Consider the following 18,355-nt stretch of genomic DNA (forward strand, 5'->3'; position numbering starts at 1 on the left):
TATTAATTAATGGTTAATGACCCGCCCCGAGGTGTATATGGTGTCATAATGCCTGGTCCTTTGCTATAACCACCGAATGAAACCACCGATGTAAGCGAACTTTCAGTAGAACACACTGGGTCTTTGCACGATACAACCAATGATTCATGTCATTAGCTTTGTTTGGTGTTACTTAGTATATAACGTTAAGCACTAACAAAGTTTGAGTTGGCTTTTACTGTGCAGGTCTGCACAGACTGACTTGTTGCCATATGCCAAACAAGTCTCAATTCACCTGACCTTTCCGCTCAAGCTACTTGTATACCCAGTGGAAGTGTCTGGTCGGAGGTAACCCAGAGGCAGCTGTCAGGCTCCATCCTGTGTCTTGTAATATCAATTTCCTTCTAGGTGAGATTCAATGTTATACTTGTTACTTGATAAGGTCTCCTCATCACGAGTGGCCTGCATCCAGGAATTTGCGTCTCAATGTTACAAATGAAGTAAAACTAGGCAACCACAATGCCGATTAAGTCTTTTGTCTTGGAAATAGGCTCATGATTATCTCAATAGAATTTTCTTGGTCTGACTTGACTTGAAAAAATAAGTCACCTAACCTATAGCTAAGAATTCCTAAAACTAAATATGTCACTAATGTTTATGGACTCAAATGATGAAAATCAAGTTTTCACTCCCATATATGGCAGTTCAGCCCCATTAGTGCAGGAAGGTATGGCAGCAGTAGGAAATTTTATATAATTTCCTGACCTCACTATCATGAGCAATGATTTTTATGATCATTATTGACTATCAGCCATTACATGAATGTTGTATATGTATGAAAGGTGATTTCAAACAGAAATATTTTCAAAATGTACAGTCAAACCTGTCTATAGCGGCCGCTATATGGCCGCAATATGCAGTGTTTCTGTATATACGGGACCCGAAATCATGTGGCCGTGTTGGACAGGTGGCAGCTATAGACTATTTCTTACTGCTTAGATCAATCATTATGGGAAAAATCCAAGGGACCAACAAAAAGTGACCGCAATAGCCAGGTGGTCGCTATGCAAAGGTGGCCACTTTATACAGGTTTGACTGTAGTAGTTAGAAACCACTGTCTGTCGACTTTATATTCCCAAATACCCAAATACTGTTTTTAAATTCAATGGATATATCGTTAATTCCTTTTAATTAGATATTCAACAAGAACAATATTAAAGAAGGACAAAGAGCCTTTCATGTGTACTTTAATGTAGAAAAGGAAATTTATTTGCTTGTAAAAAGTGTCATGGTCGCTACTATATACTATACTGCTGAACCTAACCACCAACACTACCCAGTACTATCTATGTGGACTATTTTAGAGCTAGCTAATAATGGAGAATGTATATTAAAATTTTGCATAGAAAGCCTTTAAGGAAATAAAACATTTTCTTTGCATGCAGTTAATGCTTTAAGACGAATGTGGGCTTGCCCCGACGCCTTTAGATCATGTTGGAGCGGTTATTCAACCGTCAAAGCCATATACATTATTGTGGCAATATATATATGTCACCCCCCAGGCTGGTTACTCAGTGCTTACTGTCCCTTTAATACTATGCAAAGTACCTTACAGAGATATTGTCTTCTGGTAGGTATTATTTTTAGTTTATGCACACAGGAAGTCAATGTATTGGACACAATGATTGCCTTAGACTTATTTCTATAGTGTCTTGCTTGCACAGGCGTAGAAAATGTCCTTTATCCTTGGTGCAGTTCCCTCACCAATAAAAGTTCAGACACATATACAGCAATTCTTGAATAGTAAATAAGCATTGCTAGTTTTCAATTGGCTTGTTCAAATTGAGACAATGAGTTCTGAACAACAATTGAAGATGACGTCATTATTGGTTAATAAATCCGAATTTGCTTTGCCCTTAGTGGAGGACTAATACACAATCGGACTGTCTTGTACTTCACAGTACATACGGAGTGCCATAAATTCACATACTGTTCCTTGTCATGTTTTCACGTAATGCATCATTTCCATCGCTTGCTTCTTTGTTGCATGCAGATCAACTAGTATCCTCTGGACTTCATTTGCATATATTGTACTCAGTCGCATCTTATTGATAACTTGACAATACTTTGTGATGGAAGACAAGTCTGTGCTTACTGAAATGGGCGTCTTGTGTAATATTGAATGCAAGATTTTCTTCTTGCAGACTTATCCACATCTCAGAGTTCTCTCAACACTTTGCGGGAAGTTCATACCATCAATGTATCTTGCACCTACTATGGAGAATTGGGAACAGAAATGTTGCAATGATGTGCTGCTGAAGTGAAGTAATCCACAAGTCAGTTCCACCTAACAGGACCTCAAGATGGATGCAGATCTTGTGACTGAATGGAAACCATCATGTGGTCACTTACTTCCGTGGAGTGTTTTTAGTGCAGATATCTGTTATTGAGCTTTGAGCTTGGAAGCTTGTAGCTGATTTTCATTTGTACAATATGTAGAGATTCACGTCCTAGCTGGACTTCTTTCAATAAGCTTTCAAGCAGGAAACTTGAACAGAGCCTCTCTCGTTGGAAGGAGCAATCTCGCTTCCTTTTGTTGAGCCTTCTTTTGAGTGTTGTTTTGGAATAGCCATAGAGTCTGTCTTTGGGACATGTTGCTTTCTTGTCTTACTGGGTCTCCTGCACCAGCATTTGGACATGTGCTGACAAGACTGTGGAAATTAGATTTAATATACCGTTTCATTTCTTGGGCTTCAAGTCACGGTATCTGATGTCCTTTCTTGACTTTCTTTATCGTTGTCATAGTCATGTGATCATCAGAAAATGATCTGCGGCGCCTGCTCCTTGTCGAAATCATGTTTCAGCACATACTTACGGATAGCACGCTGTATCACCATGGCGGCCACCTCCTCACGCCTCCTCGTGAGAGTGGAGCCGATCCGCTGGTAATCTTCAGGGTGGTCTGTGGTCACAGCTTCCTCCTCCTCCTCATCTACCGCCTCCTTGTCATTATCAAACGTGCCCATGGCCCTCTCTGTCAGCCTCTTCAAGATGTCCTTGCAGTAGAGCCGATCACCTGTACAGATGGGGATGTCCAGGTAGGCCAGAGTGATCTTGTTGGGCTTGGCTATGCGAAGTGGATCATCCAACTGGTGGACGAACTGCGATATTTTTGACAAAGAGATGTACTTGCTGGCATGAGGATCGTACCTGCAACAAAGAAAAAGACAGAAATCAGCAAAAATTACTCTTATACACTGACTTCATTTCTCTGCTGTAACAATATGTTGTCCCTATTAGAGTGTATTGTAGCCGTGTCACAGCATGAATGGTATTAACTGCAGACACATGAACAGCCAAACACTCTGATGGTGCTTATCACAGAAGTGTAAAGAAAGTGTTAGTGATAGACCAGTTGATGGGCCAGCAACATGTCACATTACTATCTATTTCTGTTGGACCTGTGATGTTTCATGTCGGAAAAAGAATCCATATTCCAGCCTAATATACATGTAAGTGGACAAAAGATGATAACTTTGAATGAAAGTCTTTTTTTCATTTTCTCAGCAAGAACAAATTTAGCAGTGGAAGGAACTGGAGCCATACACGTGCATACCTGCTGAAATCTGGATAGGACATATCATTTACAATCAAGGACACATCGTCAGGTCCAACAATCCATAATGTTTAACACATAGTCCTGCCCAAATGGTCCTGAGTGAGTTGATTTCAAGATGATAGATCCATACATAAAAAGCAGTGTGTTGTAATGAAATGAACCCAGTTTATCCCTTAGCATGCGGCAATGAAATGTGCCCACATTGTAGGTTACCCCTTAGTGTGCAGTAATGAAATGTGCCTAGTTTATCCCTTAGTGTGCTGTAATGAAATGTGCCCAGTTTATCCCTTAGTGTGGAGTAATGAAATGTGCCCAGTTTATCCCCCTGTGTGAGGAAATGTAAGATGCCTACCTCTCCCAAAGAGAATAGTACATGTCGATATCATCTTCTGTGACGCCACCCCCTGCGGCTTCCTCCGTAGCGGCGCTGAAATTGTCCAAGATCACCGCAATATACATGTTGACGACGATCAGGAAATTCATTATTAGGTATGAAACAAAAAAGAATATTCCCAAGTAAGTGTATCTGGATAAGCTCCAGCACTTGTCAATATCATCGAGTATTCCCGCATCAATTTGTTCCTTTGTTGGTGTTGTACCGTTGATCGTGGGAATTAATTGATCCTGTAAACCGTTTAGGATGCCATCCCAACCGGCAGAGGTGCAGACTTGAAACAGCAGAATGATGCTGTTAAAGAAGGTCTCAAAGTTTATGACTTCGTTGAGACCCTGCATTCTTTTACAATGGGCAAAGTTCATCATTCCAAAGATCGCGTAGATGAACATGATAAGGAACAGTAAGAGGCCAATGTTGACTAAAGCTGGCAGAGACACCAGAAGGGAAAAGATGAGGGTCCGAATACCCTTGGCCCCCTTGACTAATCTTAAGATACGGCCAACTCTGGCAACACGGATGACTCGAAGCAGAGTGGGGGGTACGGGTAGGGCCGCCATCACATCCTCCAGTCCCTGGGCTGGGAGGTGAAAATAGCATGGAATCATTAGGGTATCAAAAAAGGCAGTCATGCGATGTTAGTTACCAGTTGTTTGGCTATGAGGGCGTGTCAAAACATATTGCAAAAATAGTTTTTTAGTAAGCTTGTTTTATCATCAAATGAGTTGAAATTTGGCCCAAAGGTAAAGCTGCAGTATATCTCCTCGAGACTGCAATGTCTCAATTTTTTGTTCAGAATATTATGAGTGACTTCGTTGATTTTAAGTTGACCACACCCTTGGAAGTCCTTCAGAAGCACAGAGCAGTGCAGGTTAACGTGCAATAAAAAATTCCCAGACCAACTTTTAGCTATTTTAGGAGACTGAAACTGTATCAAAGTGCATGCCTTATGCTTATTTTCATTTTTGAAATCCAACTAGTTTTTCTTTTTTCATTGCTAAAGTGGAGTGGGGTATGAGACATATTTGGCTTTGAATCTACCTTCATATTCTAGCAGCTGTAAAAGAGGAACCACTGGAAATATATAGGGATCAAAATTGGCATGTACCGGTAACCTATGTAGACACATACAGGTGTGATTTCAGCTTTCTACAGTCTTTGTAAGTTCATCACATCTAGACGAACTAATGTTCTGACAGACTTCAAGGGTGTGGTCATCTTGAAATCAATCAATCGTCTCACCAATGAATTTATGAGTTCATCATTCATGAGTTCATAAAACCTCCTTATGGGTTCCTACTTAAAGTATACGAGAAGACTGAGTGATTATGAAAAAAGGATTTAATCAAGGCAGAATAAGATTATCTTGTAAAGCCATAGTTTGTCAACTATTTCTAAGTTTCTAATATTCCATGCACTATAATATAATACTCATGTTGCACACCATACATGTTCATGATGATATGGTCAATTAAATTTCTACATGGTCTAGCTTAGCAATGACAGCAAAACTTAGGACTTACTGAAAGAGGTCAAAACTTACTGATAATAGACATCACCACAACCACAAAGTCAAAGATGTTCCAGCCTTGTGAGAAGTATTTTGGCCCGAAGGCTATCATTTTCCACACCATCTCGCCGGTAAAGACGGCAATGAAGACTAAGTTGATTTTTTCCAGGATATCCTGGAAAAGAGACACATACGGATATGATACAATACAGGATCCACATGTAGAGGGGAAGAGAACAATACAATGTATTCCAGCCGAATTGACTCAAACTCTTTCTAGCTTGGCCGTTGGGATATTGTCTTCCTGCAGAGTGGTACATGTAGGTCTTACCATTCAAAGTGAAAAAAAATGAATACTAAAATTTTCAGAAATCGTTCAGAAAACGCGTAATTCAGCTCAACAACGAGGGTTTCCCAACCATGATTAAATTCAGTTTTTATACGAGACGGATCATCATAATGAAGATGGCACTTGCACAATTAATGAGGAAATACATTATCTCTCAGGTCTCGAAATACCATCTGCATATGCAGGTTAGTCCAGGTAAAATTGGACCTGTGCAGGCATTTCTGGTGTCTACCTGCACCTAACCTGCACTGGTCCATGTGCCGTGTTTTATACATATCAAATGTCCTATCATGATGTAAGTGCATGTGGATTGTTCTTAGCTGCATTGGCTGTTACCACCTATAAAGTATTAAAAAAAACCAATGGTTCCTGAACAATTCTAGTATGATCCATACAGTTTGTACTTCCTAAATTCAGAGTGGTGCAGGTAAAATTTGTCTGGTGCAGGTAATTTTCAATGTTACCTGCACCAGTGCAAAAAAGTATTTCGAGCCGTCTGTTGAATGACGAGAATTCTATAATCATAACATGCTTTAACATATTGAAAAATGTTGAGGTCAATTTTTGTTAGTTTATTTAGAATGGTTGAGTCCCCCCCTCACCGATGGAACAGTCGACGCATGCGGACTGAGGCTTGGGAGGGACTCCGGTATGAGACCATCTGAGTGAATACACTTTGTCATGAAGGTCACATACGTCTGTGTGTATATTTGTGAATCTTCCCTAGTGTAAGATAGATCGGAGTCCAGTTAACAATTTTACCAAACAGGATGTCATTTATACAGTAGAGGAGAAAATCGTGATGATTAGGATATCATCTGCATAACTGTATGACAATCATTGTATTATGTTTGCAATATTAATGAGGAAATGCTAAAAAAGATTCTTATCGTGATGAGAATCCAGTAATTATAGAAAATGATTTCCCTGTCAGGAACCTGTTGGTCCTTACCTTAAACTTCTGACTTGATCCTTCATGCTCCATCATCATGGTGAGCATATTAAACATGATGAACGCCATGATCACCACTTCAAATGCTTGCGTCATGGCGACATCATAGAAGAATCCTTGAAAGTTGTTCTGCAAAGGTAAAAAATGGAACAAGCCATTTTTGTCAGGCCTAATAGTGTTCATACAGCATTTTGGCCTAAATGACTAATGATCCCCCATTAAAAGACCTAAGTTAACATGTCTTGAACATTCCTGATGGGCAGTTCTGACTGGTATGGTTGAAATATCTTCAATGATATTTCAATCATACCACATACATTTTCTTGATGTTTCTTCTCCTTTCCCTGTCAAATTTTCAAATAATATATTGATTCATATGTGTCACTTTCAAGCCAAATGACCTGAAATTTGACAATCAACATGGCCAATATATAGGGTATTAAATCATTATATATACTTCACTCACATCTGGTCTGGGAATACCCTTTGATGGGGATTTGGAGCCAAGTTTCTTCATCTGTTCCATGTACTTCTTCTGGTCTTCAGTCATGAACAGGTCTGCACTGGACCCATCTCCTGCTTGTCACAGAAGAAATCCAAAAACACAAAAGTCCATAAGACCAACTTAAGACATACAATGTAGTACATAATTATAGAAGAATAGAAGAAGGGAAAGTAGCAAGACTTGAACATGAGTGTGAATGCCCAGTACATACATCTATGGTACTGATAGGGAAGCAGATATGGACATTGTAGACAAAGGAGGTTGATGGGTTGAAAAGGAAGAGTCTTTCCATAGACATGACAAAAGATGAAGAACAAGTCACATGTTTTATGTGGAATATGAGTATGAAGGATGGTACTACAGTTCAACCTGACAAAGGAGCAACAGCAACAAGAGCAGGAAAAGTTTGGAAGCAGCCAAGAAGACAAGATTTTGGATGGATGATGAAATGATAGGATAGGGATAGGAACAGCTGCCACGTCACTTTTGGCAGCCATTGTACAATAAAAACCTTTTGACTCTCACCATTTGAAATATTTGTCGCTTTCACATTTGATGAATCTTTTCTTTTTCTGTTACTCCATTCTATAACTCTGTCCTTAATGCTTGTACCACTAGTAAAACAGAGGCGGCAGCAGCAAATTTCGTATGGGGGGAGGGGGGGTCATGGAGCGGCTAGGGTGGTCTGGGGGCATGCTCCCAAGGAAAAATTTGAAATCTTCACTCTCTAAAATGCTATTTCCTGCAGTTTGGGGGGGCAGATTTTGCTGCCAGACTAAGCTAAGTTTAATGGCAATTCTATTAGAAGGACACATGGTTTCAGTGAGCTCACGCTTACTGGTCATCAAGGGAGATGCCTCTAAAATATTTTCACCAATGAGCTATCACAAGGTTGGTCTGGACTCTCTTGAAACACCATTTTCTGTATTAAGAGGGATGAATTTTGCTGGCAGACAAGGCAATTTAATTCCATTTCTGTTAATCAAAAGAAACAGATTTTTGAAGTCCATGACTTACACCCACACAAATTTTCACCATTGTCGCTGTGAGCACAGGAGCTGCAAGCCATTGCTAGGGAGGTCCAGAGAAAAGTTTGAAATCTTGACCCTCTGAAACGTCATTTTACTACATTTGAGGGGACCCGGTTACACTCAGCCTTGTAAACTAAGCTAAATTTGATAGTCACATTTCTATTAGTTCAAAAGGTTTTTGAGACCGACGCTCCCACAACATATTTTCACCATGTCCTGTGCCAAATGCACCTGGTCCAGCTGTTAGAAGGGACTCGACATCAGGCAAAATGTTGAACTCAAGACTCTCTGAAACGCCATTTCCTGACCCTGAGTGCTGCCGCCACTGTAATTACACTAACTTTTCTGGCATAACGATCACACCAACTTTTTGCTGCTAGAAAGTCACTTAGTACAGTAACTGTTGTGTTATCTCATTCAAATAGATAAACCAACACTTTGGTATATTAGTGTCTACAATGTAAACTGCAACAAACAACTGACTTAAGGAATCAATTACTGCTGGTGGAAAATCATTCCACTTAGAATTTCCAGACAAAGGACCTTTTAGAACAATTTTCCCTTTCGGAATTCTGAAATGACATTTTACTGTGCATTTTCACTTCCAGCAATGGATGGCACAGTCAAACCTGCTCAAGACCTGCGCATTTTGGAGGTTTGAGGAATAGCAACTCACAACATGCCCGAGGCATAGTATAATTGGTTTCCGTGGTGTTTAATGGCAAATAACAAGCACATGCACGCAAAGAAATACGTCAGCGAGGTGTTTAAAAAATGTCAAATACAACACGCATATGCACGTAAAGGTTTAAACTTTAAAGGTCGCAGTTGGATGGGATTTCGAGATCAACAGAACTGGTGGTACAGCACAGTACATTTACAACAAAAATTATTTACATAGAATAGTCACTTTACTAATGGCAATAAAACAAAGTAAATGTTCATCGAAAAACCCTAGTCCGAAGAATATAGTTTTCATCCTTAAAATTCCAGTCGCAATGGGACTAAAACCAGTCGCATCCACGAGCCCTGATCCGTCATATTATTTTGAACATTATATTGTGGTTAAAATCGGACGTAAACTTGGCACACGCTAGTTATCATAAAACATCGATGACACCTCAAGCTTGAAAATGACGTGGTTGTTATGGGCAGAGATTCGGTCCTGTGCAGCCCCAATTTTTGGCAGTAGCGTTGGACAGGTGGTTGTCTTGAAAAGGTCGCTTAATGCTTACGTGAATGGAAAAAAAATTTGGGGGCCGAAAAAAAGGGGTCGTAATGACCAGGTGGTCCCTTGGGCAGGTTTGACTGTGTTTCCCTGTGATGACCAATGGCTGGTGTCATGACTGTGAAAAGTAACAAGTATATACATGTACTAGGTGAATTGGATGAGGAAATGTTAATGACTTTCACCATCAACCACATGCATGATGATGCAGTTCCTACTCAATCACTCATCAGACAGCATTCAAGTGACATGAATGTTGAAGTTACAATGTCATATTGATACAAAGAGGAAACAGTTTGGACTGCCTGCTTCACTTCATTAGGCTACTGTATCACCAATGTTGTATGCTTTTTGTCATGGAAAAGAGCTTGCCCAATCAGCACTTACAAATGTACACTTGTCTAGGACAATCAGACTTTTGGACTTGTCCAACCCTGCTGTATGTGCATGAGATTTTCTTTTTGTAAGTAATGGGAACACAGTCTGGAAACAGTCACCATTTCATACATGTACATTCTGTGTAAGTCTGGTCTGATTTTCTTGACAACAGCCACCTAATTGACAGAATACAGCCAGGACACTCAAGGTTGGCTGCAAACTGTCAGTCACAGTGCTGAGCAAGAAAGTCAGGACCTTACACATGGGGAATCTACTCATATTTCAAGGAGCATCAGACTATCATCAAATGTGACCTTGGTTGGCTGAAGCAAAATTTCACAGAATGCCGTTATAACGTTGCCGCATGAACCCATGACAATCACGTGTAAATCCTATTTGCTCTGTGCCTTCCTTGATCTTTTCCTAATATGATTCATTTCTTACAAGTCCCTCTAATTGGTACATGTTTGTGAAGGTTGCAGATGATACAAAAAGAACTAGTACATATGTAATGAAGACAAATAAATACGAATATGTTGAGGGAGGTTAGATGGGGATGTGAAAGTGGCAAAGCTGATGGATTTCCCTCATGGATCAACATCAAGCACAAAAAAGGATCTTAATATGTTTACCTCTTACTTGAGATACTCAAGAATTGATTAAAACATGGTTGCCTGTGTAGTAACATTAGGCTGTGATGTTGGATACAGAGGCTGACTGCGCCATATGTGGTATTTTCTCAGTAAAACTGGGATATGAACAAAATCGACAACTACCCAACATCCTTAGGTTAGGTACGAATAAGGCCAACATGGCTTCAAGTATGGTTTATCAATCTCATGAGGTTCAGTATCATTGTAGATGACCTACATTAACAGGAGATGAAGATGTAATGGTAAATGGGGGGTGTTAATGGGGTGTTTTAGTATCAGTAAAGGGGCAGGTATCAGTTGGGCACCTGGAGGGTTTAGGGCTGTGTGAAAATCCATTGCGTTCATACGACAGAATACATTGTGTCTCTCAAACCAAGTGCTTTCCCATGCATTATACTGATACATGTAAGGTCTTAATTTTCACCAGTGCTGTATAGAGTGAAAAAATCTGAGGCTGAAGAAGCTAACTTCATATCTTATGACACTAATTCAAAGGCAGGCAACTTCCCATCATGCTTTGGGATCACGGTTTCAAATTGTGCACATTTATACTGTAGTTCCACATTCAGGTTTTTTTTAATTGGGGATGATAAGTTGCAAAAAAACAAGGGAGAAATGTTGTCCATTTCTGTTTTGTAATTTCCAACTGAGGGATATGCTACGTCATGCCGTCACCATGGTAACAATTTGAATCAAACTAACCGTCTCCTGGGTGATGGCACCATAGGGAAAAACAGATCTTTTAATGGTCAATGGTTCTCCATCTTGACATGGTAAATTCTTAATATCAAAATGATGCATACTTTTAAAGGTAATGCAACTAAATTAATGATGTTTTAAATGTACCATGACATTGTCATGAAAAGGAAACTCAAAGGGTAAGTTTTGTATGGATAACTTAACACCTGATATTTAATCCCAATGCAGTAGCAACATGATAACATCACATGTACATCAATGCTTAGTGCAATGTTGTGCAGGTGAGAGTTCGGTCTGTAATGCTGAACATTCTTTTGAACCAGTTTAACCTTACATGTAATGTATGCATGTAGCACTGATTGTCAGAACATAATTATGCTGATATGAGAAAGGTTTTTTACACACTGGTGATTGCTCATTCTTTGTCTTGGACATCAAAAACAATAAGCGGTAGCTAGTTTTCCCCTGCCACTCGACTCTGTGACACCTGCAAGTGCACCTTGTGTTGCTAAACTTGCAATAGAATGGGGATTCCACAGACTGAGATAGATCTTGTGATTAGCACTCAACAATCTTCAAGGTCTGTCAAATTGAATGATGAATGATCTCAAAGGTCTTCCAATGGCCACTCAATAACCAATGATTTCTGGTCGCTCGTCGGTTGTCCAATGGTTTCTGTGCTGTGGAAACAAGGCCTAAGCAATGCCTGGGCATGTCCAATTGTGATATTTAATCAGGTCAATTCTGATGACAGTCACTGTGGTACTTCATATAATAGAGTTAGATGTTTGTTGTACCTCCTCATATTAATTTGGCTTCATCTAACGCAAACCTAAATGAATTTGAAGACCTTTTTTCAAACCTCCAATCCTGCAAATATGGTTGTAATTAACACAATTTACATCCAGTGAATGTGTATTTACCCAAATTACACATGATAACTGTGAACTCTTTGAACTTAAGCAGAATGCTATTTGAGCATTTCCTTATTTATCAAATACAAATGACATGGACATTTATATGATATATATGTGTATTACCAGTATTCGAAATACACATAGTTAACTTGCAATTTGCACGTAATTTTGGAGATTTGCATGTAAAACTATTCTGAACTTGCAATCTTGCATGTTGAAAATAATTGGCCTATAGTAAAAATACTGAGGAATTAGCTACCCTACTCTTTGACAGAACGACATTCCTTGCTTTTGCCAATAACTCTCTAAGGTAGCTTCACTAGATGTGATCAAAATTTGCCGACTCAATTTAGCCAACGGTCGTCAGTAGGTGTTATAAATAATCAAATTCAGCTTTGCTGCAAACTTACGTGCTGATTATGTGAATATCTTTCCAAAATTTCAAGTTCTGTCTATATTTTTATGCGCCGATTTCCGTCCGTGAAATGTGACAGAATGGGCAAAATTCTTATCCGTCCTGAGCAGCAAAATTCGGAAAAGGACGGAATGGTGGATGTTGGCAAGAACATTACAGTATAGACGAAGTTACATTTTGCATGTAAATTTTTCAAATTGCAAGTAAAATTTTTGCCAACTTGCAATTTTGCATGTAGCAAAAAAAAAGTATTTCGATCCCTGTAGTACATGTATGTTCACCTTCACTAACTTGCATGTCACAAGTCTATTACATGTACAAAATGTACCACTAATGAATTTATAGGATTTCACATTGATTATGAAAATTTGACCCATATTTGTGTCTTCATGTCGATGAATGTTCCTCTTGGTTAAAGATTACAGGTCACTCATCTCAACTTCCTGTATTGCAAAACTCTCCAAATATAGAATTTCCTCCTTACTTTATGCACATTTGCTGGTAGAGGGCCCAAAATCAAGCTTGATCTTTGTCTTCCCAAGACCTAGTACCCACATATCAAAAATCATCACAATCCATCCAATTTACCTTCTACAGTTGGTGGCAAAACAATGTCACCATACATACAGACAAATAGACAGACATTGAAAACAGTGTAATGTTACCTCCGATTTTCCCGGAGGTGAAGCTGCTAGCAGAATGCCTACGTAACACTAGGAGAGCAGTGACTAGTAAGGTGGGAGCAGCAGGTCACCAGTGCTGTCATTGCCCACTCAGTACTGGCTGACACAGTTTTACTCATTAGGCCACAGCAAGGAAATCTAATGGATAACATCAGCCTGGGCATTAATTTTTTGCCTGATTTTGAAAAAAAGAAAGAATATTTTCCCCTCTGGAGATGGTGAACATGTACCAAAATGAGAAAGTACTAAAATGGCAAAATACATTATGCACTTGTAAGTCAAAGAAGTAACACTAAGTGAGGTACATGTAGCCATAACCGTAGTTGTAGAAGTGAAACTAGGAAGGTCGGTATATGCACTTGCCTATAAGCAAGTTCAGCATATTTCACTTCACTCATCTCCTTAATAATATGCAAAAAAGGACTGTTCCAAAATAGAATTTGAAAAAAAATCATCCACTGCGAGAATGGACACTTCATGTATGTATATTTAATGTCTAGAAATCGCCCCAAATCCCCATCCTTTGAACTCAGCCACTTCAGGGAAAGATGATCAATTTTTGGTCGAGCAACAATGTTTTTATTCTCCAAAATATTATCCACGTCATGTTTTTGAGGCAGTAAAGTCTGAAATTGACAGCATTAGAACTGTAAGGAGTTTAAATGTTCCATTATTTCTTTATATAGGTTTACAGATGTCCTCAAACTTCTCCATATTATATAATTTATTCTTGTGGCTCGAAGTTATGAATTAAACACACATGCATTTCTGCCAAACATGAATTCTGGTTATGGTAATTCTTGTATGAATGTGGTTTGAAAGCCTTGCTCTGGAGTGAAAAAAGACTTTACAATGTAAAAAACAATATATTTCAATCCATGGCTACATTCCATACTTACATTCTGGTGGAGTGAAATAAAAGCGGTACCAATATGGTAACCATGACTGTAGCTGTCAACTTGGTAAGTGATACTAGTCTTGAAAATATTGCTTTTACCCATCTGGTTTTTTTCCATAATAGAATCTTTAAGTTATTAAATTGGGGAGTCTGCAGACTGAGGATGTCATCTACAAAACTTACTTGCTGTGGCCTTAGCTATTCTCAAGTAAAATACCGTACAAAATACATGTAGCTGTAGACACTACTTGTACTTGACTGTATGTCTTGATCTTATCCCTTTCTTTTGGCCTACAGGCACATATACCTAATAGACAGAAACATCACAAACATACATGTATCTATGATCTAAGTTACCACAACCTTGTATGTATTGTCTGAAGATACTTATCTTTTTCTTCTGGGCGTTGAAATTGTCAATGATGACACCAATGAACAGGTTCAGGGTGAAAAAAGCTCCAAAGATGATGAAAATGACAAAATACAGGTACCACATGCTGCCAAAGTCACGCACGGGCTGTAGATCCACCTGAAAGAGAGGGGACAACAAGACAGTGAATTTAGTGATACTGGTTGAACAGAACTAATTTCTATACAAAAGCCATGTAATACCGAGTATATTGGCAGAACATTGTAAAATTGGCTGCAAATAGAATGGTCGACTAGAAATTAGACATTCAATCAATCAATCAATTAGACATTGGGCTCAGCAAACCTTCATTAGTGGCACCAGTTTTCCCTGCAAATATGGCACACAAATTGTCTAAATAATGGGCTGCAAAGTAAGCTAAATCTTCGTCTGACAGGACTGTTCAAGCAACGACTTGAGAGGATTCAAGAATTGAATGGAGACAGTGATGTTCCTCTTGGTCTACATGGCATTGAAGATCAAGTAGGGTCCATAGGGGGTTTGTACCACATGCCCAACTAGAGATATACATGATATTGTATAGTCAACAACTGTGTCCCATCTTGAAAGAAAACTGAAGTTTTAAAGAGAACTAAATTTGCTGGAATGGCAACTATTGCAGTTGCTACATCATTCTATAACTCTGATGCACAAACTATTCAACAGACAGATCCAAAATGGCAGGTACACACAGTACTGTGATTACATAAAAGTTGGGCAGCTACTGCCTTGGACCTTCCGTTGAATTGACATGATTATATTGCAATCCACACTACAGTATGGATTTGCAATATATGGTTTTTTCTCACGTTCTTCTTCTTCTTCTTCTCCTTCTCCTGCCAAATCTTCAAATGGATTCAACTTTTTCATTTTTGGGCCAAATGAGCTGAACTTTGGCAGGGAGGTAGGGATAGCAAATACCCCTAGGCGTTTTTTCCTCACTTTTTTGATAGAGGCCTTAGAAATTATGATATTTAGGGGTTTTGGTCATTTTTATATATATATTTTGGGCCCCTGTGCCGTGGTATTACAACCTCATGACCTGAAATTTGGTACAGAGGTGCATTGAACATATGAGCACAGGACCTCATCAATACTTTCTTCAAAGATCACTTCAAAAATTAGTTATTTTGGGGTTTTCGGCCATTTTTGACTAAAAATGTATATTTTTGGATCCTAAGCCCTTGTATAGAAACCTAATGACCTGAAATTCGGCATGAAGGTGTGTCTGGCAAGTGCCCACAGTACTTCATTTTCACTCTGGGTATACATTACTTTGAATTGTTGAATTTTTGGATTTTTTGCCATTTATAGACTAAAAATGTTAAGTTTTGGCTCCTGTGCCTATGTATGAAAACCAAATGGTCTGAAATTTGGTATGAAGGTGCGTGCGGTATGTGGCCACAGGGCTTTATTCACGCATATGGAGTGCATCACTTAAAAATTGTTAAATTTGGAATTTTTTGCTATTTTTGACCAAAAATGTATATTTTTGCTTCCTGTGTCATGAAAAAGCCAACTGATCTGGAATTTGGTATTGGGGTAGCTTTAGCACTATAAATGGAAAATGGGCCACATAGACCAGTCCATTTTGCATAGCTAGGGGTGTTCTGGAAGAGTCCATTCTTGTGAGGGGGCATAGGCATGAAGATGGATTGCAATATGCTGTTTTTGCTCCCAAGCAAATGTCGGCCTTTCTAGTTACTAGATGGATCTGCAACAAGACATCTTCAGATGCTCTGCATGCTAAACTTTGGTTGTAGATAGGGGTGGGTTTTTCTTATTGGACTGGTCCAGAAAAAACGGAAATGAAAAAAATCGGTGGACCGGATGTTGGACCTATTGGAAAAAGAACAGATCATATGATCAGACATTCACATGTTTTAGGGCTTACCGGTCGAGGAAAATAACAAGAGCGAAGTAGAGTGGAGTCTATACTATAGTCATTTCTACAAAGTTTTACAGTCAATAGTACAGAGGTAGTTAGCCTTGTAGGATTTTAAAACGCCAGTGGGGGTCAAATACTCCACAAAACAGAAAAGGCCAGCTGATTGCTGGCCTTTTCTGATTGCCGGCCCTGTGGAGCCTGCATGGAAACGGCGTATGAAAGTGATATTAAAAAACGATTAGGGCATTAACTAGGAGGTGCGAATTTCCTGGCTTCCATGGACGGCTAATAAACTGCACACATCTCCACCGGACATAGCACTGTCACGCCCCGTGTGCACTGACCCGACAATTCTCTAACGGTTTCGGGGTCAAACGGCTTTTTAAAAATACAGATTGAAGTGAAAACTTACAGTTCGACGTTCTTTCGACATTTCTGAAGCCTTTGCTCGGGCGGGCAGCATAGCGAATGACATACGGGGGTTTCCCCATCTGAAGCCCGTGTTGTAAAATGATTGCAGCGGACATGCGAATTGCCTCTCACAGAGTTGTGAATTATTCCTAACGTGTGTGTTAATAAGGCCGATGAATGGCTAATCGTTTTTTAATATCACTTTCATACGCCGTTTCCATGCAGGCAGTCAGAAAAGGCCAGCAATCAGCGACCCAGTACCCGGTACCCACCCCTTGTTGTGGACATTGACTTAGTGAGACTTGAGACTTTATAAGTGCTATATATGCGGGTAAGGAACTCTGGTGAAATAGACATGTTAGATTATCTGGCTCAGCATCAACACCATCTCCAAATTGTAGTTACCAGGTAACAGAGGTTATGGTAGACTAATGAAACCTTGGAAAGAGTGTGTAAAGAAGGACATCAATGTATGCAGCCTTGCCAGTGTGAAAATGTTAGACAGAGCCGCTTCGAAGTACAGTGACTACTGTACTCCAGTGTAAGGGACCACATCGGCAGTATGATCAAATACTAAATAAAACGATTATGCATATCTTGTAAACACAACATTAAAAGGGTCATACTTACATCGGTACCATCTACTGCATGCTCTATGATTTGAATCCATCCTTTAAATGTTGCCTAAAAAAAGAAGAGTAAGTTACTTTGAGACACTTAAGTCTGCATTATGGTGTGGTCTGATGACAGTACAATGAAATTCCATAAATGTTTCGTCCCTCTCTCTCTCTCTCTCTCTGTATATATATATATGTACATGCATCAGTCCTAAAACAAATATATACAAAAAGTTGTATCCATATCTATATGCAAGATACATATTACAGTACAATCACCAGGGACAAAAAAGGGTTCAACTTGATACAAAAAGATGCTGTCCATCAAGAGAAGTTGTGAAATAAATGAAATTGCAGTGCATGCAATTTGATTGGTCAAAGTCCTCCATACAAAACCAACTTAAGGAAACTTAATGTTTACTTATTACAACACAAGGTAGTTGCTGTGATTTCGCCTTAGCTTTTTCCATTTCAAAATCCCTTTAAAAAATCACATACTGTAAATGCAGAAATGTTCGCGGTGGATTAATGTTCGCGGTTTTCGCGGTGACCACCTTACCGCGAACTTAAAACCACGCGAACATTTTTCTATTATGGTATCAGACGGCAGTCTATGGTGTTACCGTGAAATTAAAACCACCGCGAAAAGTCCTTTTTCCCTCTACCGCCAAATTACATCCACGCGAAATTAAATGCATTTACAGTAACACATTGGTGAAATGAGGTATATTTCATTTTCTGCTGTTGAACACACCAGGAACAGAAGTAGAATCTTAGTAACTTAAATTCAGAGACATATTTTTTCAATTTTCAATCTCCA

The 18,355-nt window shown here is 39.2% G+C and overlaps 1 protein-coding gene across 7 annotated transcripts in view; it reads right to left on the reverse strand.

The window, feature by feature from the left end:
- Positions 1-1,220: 1,220 nt before the first annotated feature.
- The window catches only part of LOC118406715 (sodium channel protein type 4 subunit alpha-like), a 72,964-nt gene continuing 55,829 nt past the window's right edge, over positions 1,221-18,355 (reverse strand). For 6 of the 7 annotated variants that reach the window (XM_035806983.1, XM_035806986.1, XM_035806987.1 and 3 more), the window contains 8 exons: positions 17,549-17,602; positions 14,602-14,739; positions 11,301-11,310; positions 7,270-7,379; positions 6,804-6,932; positions 5,536-5,677; positions 3,951-4,572; positions 1,221-3,189 (listed from right to left, as the gene is read on the reverse strand). In XM_035806983.1, the coding sequence (XP_035662876.1) occupies positions 2,796-3,189; positions 3,951-4,572; positions 5,536-5,677; positions 6,804-6,932; positions 7,270-7,379; positions 11,301-11,310; positions 14,602-14,739; positions 17,549-17,602 (1,599 nt within the window). In that variant the 3' untranslated portion in view covers positions 1,221-2,795. Of the gene's footprint in view, positions 3,190-3,950; positions 4,573-5,535; positions 5,678-6,803; positions 6,933-7,269; positions 7,384-11,300; positions 11,311-14,601; positions 14,740-17,548; positions 17,603-18,355 lie in introns of all 7 variants that reach the window. The other variant, XM_035806984.1, reaches the window with a different exon arrangement.

This window comes from Branchiostoma floridae, chromosome 19, assembly GCF_000003815.2.
Source record: "Branchiostoma floridae strain S238N-H82 chromosome 19, Bfl_VNyyK, whole genome shotgun sequence".
In the NCBI taxonomy this organism is placed as follows: Eukaryota; Metazoa; Chordata; class Leptocardii; order Amphioxiformes; family Branchiostomatidae; genus Branchiostoma; species Branchiostoma floridae.